We start from the raw sequence: 11,579 nt of genomic DNA, 5'->3' as shown, positions 1-11,579 counted from the left end.
TGAGTCCATGGTGGCGTAGTGTGTTACTTATGGTAGGCCTTGTTACATTGGTCCCAGCTCTCTGCAGTTCATTCACTAGGTCCCCCCGCGTGGTTCTGGGATTTTTGCTCACCGTTCTTGTGATCATTCTGACCCCACGGGGTGGGATTTTGCGTGGAGCACCAGATCGAGGGAGATTATCAGTGGTCTTGTATGTCTTCCATTTTCTAATTATTGCTCCCACAGTTGATTTCTTCACTCCAAGCTGGTTGGCTATTGCAGATTCAGTCTTCCCAGCCTGGTGCAGGGCTACAATTTTGTTTCTGGTGTCCTTTGACAGCTCTTTGGTCTTTAACATAGTGGAGTTTGGAGTCAGACTGTTTGAGGGTGTGCACAGGTGTCTTTTTATACTGATAACAAGTTTAAACAGGTGCCATTACTACAGGTAATGAGTGGAGGAAAGAGGAGACTCTTAAAGAAGAAGTTACAGGTCTGTGAGAGCCAGAAATCTTGATTGCTTGTTTCTGACCAAATACTTATTTTCCACCATAATATGCAAATAAAATGAAAAAAAACAGACAATGTGATTTTCTGGATTTTTTTTTCTCAGTTTGTCTCCCATAGTTGAGGTCTACCTATGATGTAAATTACACACGCCTCTCATCTTTTTAAGTGGTGGAACTTGCACTATTGCTGACTGACTAAATACTTTTTTTCCCCACTGTAGATAGATAGATAATAGATGATATATAAATAGATGATAGATAATAGATAAATAGATAGATGATAGCTAGATGATAATAGATAGATAGATAATAGATAGATAATAGATGGATAGATAATAGATAGATAATAGATGATATATAGATAGATAATAGATAGATGATAGATAGATAGATGGATAGATAAGTAATAGATAGATGATAGCTAGATGATAATAGATAGATAATAGATGATAGATAATAGATAGATAATAGATGATATATAGATAGATAATAGATAGATGATAGATAGATAATAGATGGATAGATAATAGATAGATGATAGATAGATAATAGATAGATAGATAATAGATAAACATATATGTTTTAAACATACAAAGCAGCATAAGTCCAATAACCTCAGCAGGTAAACTGTAAGCTCATCAGTTTTAAACTAAAAAACGCTCTTAGATAAATAGAATATATAGGAGGGCTCCAGCTGTCCCTTTGTTAATTTCTTTTTTTTTTTAAAAAAAGCATTATTTTAATAAAAACATTGGCACTATTCACGAGCTTTAAGACCCCCCCCTTTTTTTTTCTTCTTTTTACTGAAGGACGTCTGGAGCGCTGCCTATCTTTTTCTACATAGGTAGATGTGGATGTTTTTTTTTTTTCTCCAGAAGTAGCGCCACACTTGCCCACAGGCTGTGTCGGGTATTGCAGCTCAGCCCCATTTACATGAATAAGACATGACATCACGATGGTTCCTGCATGGCGGCAGATGAACACCGCGCGCTGATACTTTTTCTGTAAGTCATTGCATTCTCTCCCTCATTTCTCAGGGATCCTGTGGACGGAGCACAGGAGGGGTCCATAGCGCTGGGCGCCATGTTTTGGATCCTTATTCCGCCAGTGCGTATGATCTGTACAGGACACCGCAGATATCAGAAACATGGTGAATGATTCATAAAGACGTCATACAGAAATCTTCTTTTTCTAAGAAATCTATTCAATTTACAAAATAATTTCCATTCGATAAAAACGCATTTATTACAAAAAAGCGCCTAAACGTCATCAAACTATCAAGCCTCCGACGTGTGGGATTAGCTCTGCGCCCGTCAGCTGGAGCAACCTCTGGCTTCAGCTACATTTCTGCAGTTCCTCTATGTGACAGCAGATTATTTGACACGAGCGCACTGTCAGGATTCCGCACCGTTGCCTGCTCCAGCTGTCTTCGTTTTACCGCACGGCTGCAGTCACAAGCTTGGTAGCAACTTATTTTGCTTCTCTCTAGCTCTTTGGAGAGAAGTAGGTCGGAAGCTAGTCTGCAAGAGACGCCCGCTCTAGAAGGCAACGGATGTGAATCCTGACAGTGCGCAAGTCACACTCCGTCAGGATTCATCAAATCTGCTGTCAACTAGACGAGCGACTGCAGACATTTAGCTGAAGCCAGAAAAAGATCTCCACGAGTAATCTACGGTAGATCCCATGAAGATCCAGGAATACCTCTGCGGCATTGATGGCTGTCCCCAGTCTGCGTCGATCGTTCTTTTATTTCATTAAGGTCACTGATTAGAAAATAATTCATGAATATTTCTGCCCCTTCCGGATAAATAAATGTGACCAAAAGGCGAAAGGAAAAAAAAAAGTTATCAAAACAAAATATAATGGATAAAAAATTGCTAAAATACTTAAAACGCGTTGACTTAAAATTTACCTAATTATTGTTTTCTTATAATAAATAAATAATTTACGACATTATAAAATAAGGGGTTCGATCTACGGTGAAATGTTGCCGTTTCTTCTTATCACAGCTCATCGTGGGGTCTTGGCTGCGGCCATCCGGGATGACGAGACACGTGCTCCGCTGCGGACCTGACCAGCCGTACGAATTCCTCAACGTCGAAGGCGTAATTGGTGAATTTCGGGTGCTCTCCCAAAGTCGGGTGATGTCCCTTAATTAGACGGCATAACAAGCTTTGTCATTGTCTGGCGAGTTATCCTTGACGTTGAAAGACAAGTTAATTAAGCAATTCTGGACACAGAAAACAACTTTCATTTAAGCCCCCCGGGAACTATTGATCTTTTTTTTTCTCCAGCACCGAGACACGGGGGAGAATTATTGACAGGTTGAACTAATGACCAATTAATTTACTTCTGATTCTGCCAAGGCATGAAATGTGTCACAACTCAATGGAAGATGCCTAATAATGGGAACAATAGAGTATTAAATATAAAAAGCCGATGGAAAGCCAAGAGCGACACCTGGTGAACGACACAGAGAAGTGAGGACTCTTCATCGTAATATTCTCATATATCAAGGGCTTAAAATGTCGGATAGTCCATCAGATTGGTGAGTGTCCGACTCCAACACCCTCAACAATCAGTCAATTGAGGGGGCTGTGACATTTAACCTTCCTTATTGCCGGGGCAGTGCCATTCTTGTAAAGACCGGCAATACCAGGCACAGCCACTACAATATGTACGGCGCTGTGTTGAGGACGCGTCACTGGTTTGAGGGCTGTAGTCGCCTCAATCAACTGATCAGCTGGAGCAGAACCCCCATCAAGGTGATCCTATAAGCTAGAACATCACACTCAAAAGTTCTAGAAAACCCAAATATGTTATCTTGTTACCTGATGTGAATGCCGCTGTTCTCCTGAATCCGGCGTCGTGTTTCTTTTGTTTCTGCGCCTCTCCGTTCCTGAGATATGGCCTCCTCTTTCCTGCATATAAAGCTATTCTTATTAACAAGTGGGTGTGGTCCCCAACGCTTATGCGTGGGCGTCTTCTTAGGGGGCCACACCCAGTTGGCTAATACTAGATTTATACACAAGGAAGAAAAGGCCGTATCTCAGGAATGGAGTGGCACAGAAAAAAAAGAAAAACAACACCGGAGTCAGAAGGACAGCTGCATTTACACCAGTTTAAAAATGTACATATTTATGGCAAAGTGACAGGTCTCCAATAAAACCACTGCTTGCTGTCATTTGTTAGTTTTACTTCCAGGGGATAAATATCTGTGCATGTACTAAGTCCGGCACCTGTGTGTCCACCACAAAACAAGTTTATAGCCACAGAACATAGAAGCAAGGACCCCCCAAAGTAAGGATGAAAACGGGAATGACAGCAAGCAGAGATCTCCAAAATGGTAATGAGACTGAAAAACAGCGTATATCAGAAAGTTGCATGATTTTATTATACACTGCTTACACTTTACTACAGGTATCAGGGGAATATCGGACAGCAAACTTGCTGACTGTTTCCAGTGACAACGAACAGTAGTGAAAGTAGCTTGTCGGGGTACATGGAATGAAGAATGTTTGCTTTGCAAACATTTGTCTGTTTCTTTTAAAGGGACTGTTTAGAATCATAGAATCATAGAATCGTAGAGTTGGAAGGGACCTCCTGGGCCATCTGGTCCAACCCCCTGCTCAAAGCAGGATTCGCTAAATCATCCCAGTCAGATGTCTGTCCAGCCTCTGTTTGAAGACTTCCATTGAAGGAGAACTCACCACTTCTCGTGGCAGCCTGTTCCACTCATTGATCACTCTAACTGTCAAAAAGTTTTTTCTAATATCTAATCTGTGTCTCCTCCCATTCAGTTTCATCCCATTGCTTCTAGTCTTTCCTTGTGCAAATGAGAATAAAGTTGATCCTTCTACAATGTGACAGTCTACATGTTTAGTGTCACCCATCATTGGTGGGACATCTCTTGTTATCCTGACGCCTTTTTTTTTTCTTTTTCTTAATTAAAACGGGAAATTTTGGATAATTTGCATTCATTGTGATGGTGTAATCGTCGGAGATGTCTGTAAATCCCCAAAACTGTTTGTGCGTCCAGTGTCATATCAGCACTTACTTTGTCCTGTGGGTAGACTTTATCAGCCTTCTCCCATGTGATATAGTGGACTCCTCGAAGTCTGGCCAAATCTAAGTAGCACCTCACATCTTCACAATTATACCTAAGGAGAAAACATTACATTTTCAAGCTCCCTATAAAAAAACATGGGGCATGGGGGTGGCTCAGTAATGCCTACAGTGATGCATTGAAAGGGCTCAATGATGCCTACAGTGAAGCCTGGCAGGGGCTCGATGATGCATACAGTGAAGCCTGACAGGGGCTCGATGATGCTTATGGTGAAGCATGGCATACAATGAAGCAAACCAGCTGGTGATGCCAACAGTGATGCATGGTGGTGGTTCAGTGATGCAAACACCGATGCATAGCGGTGGCTAGATGATGCCTACAGTGAAACATGGCACAAGGTCGATGATGCCTACAGTGAAGCATGGCAGGGGCTCGATTATGTCAACAGTAAAGCATGTGAGGGGCTTAGTGATAACTACAGTGAAACATGGCGGTGCCTGGTGATGACTACAGTGAAGCATGGAGGTGGCTCGATGATGCCTAAAGTCAAGCATGGCAAGGGTTTGGTGATGACTACTGTCAAGCATGGAGGTGGCCCGGTGATGCCTACAGTGAAGCATGGTGGTGGCTCAGTGATGTCTACACTGTAGTATGGCGGTGTCTCTGTAATGCCTATGGTAAAATGTGGTGACTCAGTGAGGCCTACAGTGAAGCATGGTGGTGACTTAGTGATGCCTATAATGAAGCATCGCAGGGACTCAATGATGCTTACAGTGAAGCATGGCAGGGACTCAGTGATGCCTACAGTGAAACATGGCAGGGATCGATGATGCCTACAATGTAACAAGGCAGGGGTTCAGCAATGACTACAGTGAAGCATTGAGATGGCTTGGTGATTCCAACAGTGATGTACGGTGCTGGCTCAGTGATGCATGGTGGTGGCTAAGTGATATCTACAGTGAAGCATGGCAGGGGTTCAGTGATGACTAATGTGAAGCATGGAGGTGGCCCCATGATGCCTACAATGAAGCATGGCGATTAATATAACAACCACCAGACTCATAGTAACTTACACCGGGTGTACACACACCCTATAAGTGCGCTAGCCACTCCACTACAATAGTAGAAAACCAGAGAACCACAGGAGTTTTCCATAAAATGAATAGTCTTTATTAATACATACAAAAGATAAAATATAGCACATATAGACAATGCATGAATGTAAACACCAAAGAATGGGAATTGTGGCATCAGGCTGACAGCTTACCCCAAGTAACAATCCCTCATAACCGTAAGGGTTAAGCAATAAAGTCCCCAAATGGAAAATCCCATGGCACTAAGATGGAACCTGACTAACACTGTAGCCTCCACTGTCCAACTTATAGTGTAACAGCACCATGTAAAAAAACCACAGGCGGACAAGGGAAGAGAGAGTGGGGTAAAAGGCAGCGAGTAAATACTCACATAAAGAAGCACAACAGCCACGTCCCGGGACACCCCGACGCGCGTTTCGCTAATCACAATTAGCTTTATCGAGGGGAAGTGTTGTGAGTAATGACACAGGACCTTTTAACTATGTCATAATTGGTCATGTGACCATCAGCTGGCCTACTCACCAGGCGCCGTGTATAAGCGGCGCATTGCCCGATCCCCGGCGTCCACAAGCCCCAAACACCCGGCGGTGCCCTGCCGGCAGGCGAGCGGGGACACTGGCGTCCCCAGTCACATACCGACCCAGGCCGTGCCGGATGATCCGGGCCGGGAAAACCGGGCAAACAGCGCAGGCGAACAGCGCAGGCGCACAACAGCAGCGCCGGGCACAGGCACACAGTGTAATGACAAAAGTCCCCACAGAATGAAACGGCAATAGTCCAAGATTAAAAATAACAATAGATGGATCCTTTCCAATCCAGATGTGCTATATTTTATCTTTTGTATGTATTAATAAAGACTATTCATTTTATGGAAAACTCCTGTGGTTCTCTGGTTTTCTACTAATGAAGCATGGCGGTGGCTCTGAGATGCTTACAGTGAAGCATGTTGGTGGCTCGGTGATGCCTACAGTGAAGCATGGCAGTGGCTAGGTGATGCCTACAGTGAAGCATGGAGGTGGCTCAGTGATGCCTACAGAGAAGCATGGTGGGGGCTCATTGATGTCTACAGTGCATGGCACATACTCGATGATGTACATTGAAGCATAGCATGTGCTCGGTGATGACTACCGTGAAGCATGGAGGTGGCCTGGTGATGCCTACAATGAAGCATGGTGGTGGCTTGGTGATGCCTACAGTGAAGCACGGCAGTAGCTTGGTGATGCCAACAGTGATGCATGGTGATGGCTAGGTAGTACCTACAGTGAAGTATGGCAGGGCTCAATGATGCCTACAGTGAAGCATGGCGGTGGCTCGTTGACGCATACAGTGAAGCATGGCGGTGGCAGATTCTGAGCATGCATTAGTTAGTAAAAGTTGCATTTTGTGCTGTATTTGGAGAAAACACTTGGTACATTAGCTGATGAACTATTTACATTGTTCTCATTTAACGCTAATAAAAGTTTGCACATTTTGTTAATAAACCTAATTTGCAATGTGGGTGAAATACGGTACTTTTCATTGCAACTGGAAATCTTTAGTACATGGCCACACTTAGCATTTCTTTACTTTTATTGAACATTAAACGCCTTACATATCAGTCCAAGGTGTCCAATCCCCATCCTGCCCTACCTAAATATTTGCTGTAACCCTTCAGGTTTAAGGTGCCTATAAAAAACACTGATGGTGTAACATTATTGTACAGAGCCAGTGCTGTGCACGAACTAATGGTCCCGGGACACTGTCATTGTGATTAATGGCGGCTGCTGCACGCAGATTCTGATAATCCACATACAGATATGGGCAGCGCAGAGCTGAACTTGCATAAATGGCTCATGGGAACTGAACTGAGCTTTTATGTTCAGAGTCTATAAATATTTAGTGTAAATTCCATTGTATGTCGTCATGGCCAGATATTTCTGGAAATGTGAATATATGGACATATCAACCGGCTCGGTGGAAACAGTTCAAAAATCAGAACTGGCACCAACTTTTCAGCAACGCCATTATATGACTTGTATCCTGCATTTTTCACCAGTTTTCCCCTTTGTAGGCTCTCGCTCTCATTTTTTACTGTCTTCGAGCAGGAGACGAGATGCTCTGACGTCACCCATAGACAGCACGCTCAGACATGTGGGATACCTGCTATCCTGCCTCTATGTTCAGAAGCAACATCAGCATGGAGGACATTATACAGCAGTACTGAGCAGTGTAGCTGTGAACCCAGCTCATACTTATTAGAAAGCAATACTGTGGGCTGCAGCTGTGAATCCAGCTCAGGAAGTGAGGTAATATTCTTACTCAAATGCAGCAACATGGAGGTCATTGTACAGCAATACTGAGCAGTGTAACTGGGGACCCAGCCTGAAGGTGAGATAATACACATACTATAAATATCTCTGTGTGTTTTTCTGCCGCTCTCTCTCCCACTGCTCCTGATCTTCCCTCTTTTCTCTATAGAGTGGTCATGTGGTTGGTCTCTATGGGAGTTGTAACACTAGTCATAAAAGGTGACATTCAGTTGAATATTCGCTGTTCTTGCAGCTCAGGACACCGGCCCAAATATAAGATAATCATTCTGATAATGCCAATGTATTGAGGAATTGCTAATAATGCAATTTCTTAATGCGGAGAGAAATCAGAGAAGGACTTACAGCTCGAATATCACTGCCCAGTCAGGTAAAAAGAGTAAATGCGTCAGTCCGGCCCCGTGCATCCCAATAAATATGTCCGAATTATGTGTGATCTTCAGCTGCTCAAGAAATCCAAGCGATCTAGTGAAATACATAAAATAACACATAAGCAATTATACACATTCAATATATTTTCTGGTTTCAGAAAACCCCTCTTTTAAAAAACAAACTATCCTTTACTCCCCCTCCCCAGGTCCAGAGCTGCAGCTCTGACATCACGTGGACAGCACTGCAGCCAATGAGCAACTCAGGCACAGCCTCTAGGCTCACTGATTGGCTGCAGTGCTGTCCACATGATATCAGTGCTGCAGAAAGTGGGGGGGGGGCAGCGGTGGAGGCTCAGTGATGGACCTGGGAAGGGTGAGTATAACACAGTAAATTGTAGCCAGAGGGACAGGGATTTTCCAAAAATGGAAATCCCTTTTAATTTTTCTTTCCGCCACATGCCATAATAGGCCTTGTCAGGGTGGGGTGCAACGTTGGATGCCCTTTTTTAGGATTTGTCCCGGATGGGTCCGCGCCCATATAGACATACCTGTATTTGTAGTCCACGACGGTGACTTTGAAGAGCGGGATTGCTTTCAGGGCGCGGACCAGCTGAGCGAGAAGAGGAATGTTTAGTGTTATTAAACTGTTGTTACATTTATGGATGTTTAGTAGGATTCCCCATGATCCGAAGCGTCGGGGGTCAGAAATGACTCCATGGAGCCTTCACCAGACCTGCTCCGGGATCTCTGCTTTTTAGCCAAGGACGTCGGCTCGAAGCCAAACATTAGTAATGGAAGGACTGGACAGAAGTGAACTCACTTGGGACAATCGGGAAAGCTCCAGGCAGTGAGAAGCACATCAAGTCCTAGTTATCCACCCAAACCACCCCCCGAGGGTTAATCTGCAGTTTTAACCACGACTACCGACTTTTTCAGGATTGTTCTTTCCAAATAAAGCAATGATTACCTCATCTAAGTTGAGTATTTTCCGAAACTCTGTGCTGCGGATGAGAATGGTGACTCGGATTTTCTCCTCCTAGGATTAAAGTTGAAGTAAATCGGTTAGCTGTATTTTTCCAGTAAGAGTCTATTGACGAGGCGCGGTCAAATCAGGGTAACTTCACTGCACTATCCACTATAGGTGGTATCACAGCTCACCTCCTCCTCCTGTACAATGACTGATAACACCTTTATATACAGTAGATAACACAGGATCCACCATTCACAATAGGTGATGTCACAGCTCACCTCCTCCTCCTGTACAATGACTGATAAAACCTCTCTATACAGTAGATAACACAGCATCCACCATTCATAATAGATGATGTCACAGCTCACCTCCTCCCCTCCTGTACAATGACTGATAACACCTCTATATACAGTAGATAACACAGGATCCACTATTCACAATAGGTGATATCACAGCTCACCTCCTCCCCCTCCTGTACAATGACTGATAACACTTCTATATACAGTAGATAACACAGGATCCACTATTCACAATGGGTGATGTCACAGCTCACCTCCTTCTGTACAATGACTGTTAACACCTCTGTATATTAAGTGGATGCACCTTCACAATAGGTGATGTCAAAGCTAACTTTCTCTTCCTCCGACATATTGACTGATAACTCCTCTATAAACACAAGATAACACAGGATCCACCATTCACAATAGGTGATGTCACAGCTCACCTCCTCCTCCTGTACAATGACTGATAAAACCTCTCTATACAGTAGATAACACAGCATCCACCATTCATAATAGATGATGTCACAGCTCACCTCCTCCCCCTCCTGTACAATGACTGATAACACCTCTATATACAGTAGATAACACCGGATCCACTATTCACAATAGGTGATATCACAGCTCACCTCCTCCCCCTCCTGTACAATGACTGATAACACTTCTATATACAGTAGATAACACAGGATCCACTATTCACAATGGGTGATGTCACAGCTCACCTCCTTCTGTACAATGACTGTTAACACCTCTGTATATTAAGTGGATGCACCTTCACAATAGGTGATGTCACAGCTAACTTCCTCTTCCTCCGACATATTGACTGATAACTCCTCTATAAACACAAGATAACACAGGATCCAGCATTCACAAAAGGTGATATCACAGCTCACCTCCTCCTGTATAATGACTGATAACACCTCTATATACAGTAGATAACACAGGATCCACCATTCACAATAGGTGATGTGACAGCTCACCTCCTCCTCCTGTACAATGATTGATAACACCTCTATATACAGTAGATAACACAGGATCCACCATTCACAATAGGTGATGTCACAACTCACCTCCTCCTCCTGTACAATGATTGATAACACCTCTATATACAGTAGATAACACAGAATCCACTATTCACAATGGGTGATGTCACAGCTCACCTCCTTCTGTACAATGACTGTTAACGCCTCTGTATATTAAGTGGATGCACCTTCACAATAGGTGATGTCACAGCTAACTTCCTCTTCCTCCGACATATTGACTGATAACTCCTCTATAAACACAAGATAACACAGGATCCAGCATTCACAAAAGGTGATATCACAGCTCACCTCCTACTCCTATACAATGACTGCTAACACCTCTATATATTAAGTGGATCCACCATACACAATAGGTGATGACACAACTCACCTCGTCCTGTATAATGACTGATAACACCTCTATATACAGTAGATAACACAGGATCCACCATTCACAATAGGTGATGTGACAGCTCACCTCCTCCTCCTGTACAATGATTGATAACACCTCTATATACAGTAGATAACGCAGGATCCACCATTCACAAGTCACAATAGGTAATGTCACAGCTCACCATCTCCTCCTGTACAATGACTGATAACACCTCTATATACAGTAGATAACACAGGATCCACCATTCACAATAGGTGATGTCACAGCTAACTTCCTCTCCCTCCGATATATTGACTGATAACACCTTTATAAATACCAGATAACACAGGATCCACCATTCACAATAAGTGATGTCACAGCTCACCTCCTCCCACTCCTATACAATTACTGATAACACCTCTATGTATTAAGTGGATGCACCATTCACAATAAGTTATGTCACAGCTCACCTCCTCCCCCTCCTGCACAATGACCTTTGCTGAGATTAGAGCATGCACAGATGACCCTTCTGTACAAATAGTGTCTGAGTCAGTCCATTGCTGCTAATGTCCATGTGTAGAACAGTAAGGAACAGTCTAACATTGGACCTGAAG

The 11,579-nt window shown here is 43.4% G+C and overlaps 1 protein-coding gene across 2 annotated transcripts in view; it reads right to left on the bottom strand.

The window, feature by feature from the left end:
* Positions 1 to 1,668: 1,668 nt before the first annotated feature.
* The window catches only part of EOGT (EGF domain specific O-linked N-acetylglucosamine transferase), a 31,687-nt gene continuing 21,776 nt past the window's right edge, over positions 1,669 to 11,579 (bottom strand). For both annotated transcript variants that reach the window (XM_073569739.1, XM_073569738.1), the window contains 5 exons: positions 9,290 to 9,358; positions 8,871 to 8,932; positions 8,297 to 8,416; positions 4,543 to 4,645; positions 1,669 to 2,635 (listed from right to left, as the gene is read on the bottom strand). In XM_073569739.1, the coding sequence (XP_073425840.1) occupies positions 2,489 to 2,635; positions 4,543 to 4,645; positions 8,297 to 8,416; positions 8,871 to 8,932; positions 9,290 to 9,358 (501 nt within the window). In that variant the 3' untranslated portion in view covers positions 1,669 to 2,488. The remainder of the gene's footprint in view (positions 2,636 to 4,542; positions 4,646 to 8,296; positions 8,417 to 8,870; positions 8,933 to 9,289; positions 9,359 to 11,579) is intronic.

This window comes from Dendrobates tinctorius, unplaced genomic scaffold (assembly GCF_039654945.1).
Source record: "Dendrobates tinctorius isolate UK_male_01 unplaced genomic scaffold, ASM3965494v1 ptg000027l, whole genome shotgun sequence".
Lineage (NCBI taxonomy): Eukaryota > Metazoa > Chordata > Amphibia > Anura > Dendrobatidae > Dendrobates > Dendrobates tinctorius.
Note: the sequence above shows the minus strand (reverse complement) of the source record. Positions and strands in the feature narration are given on the sequence as shown.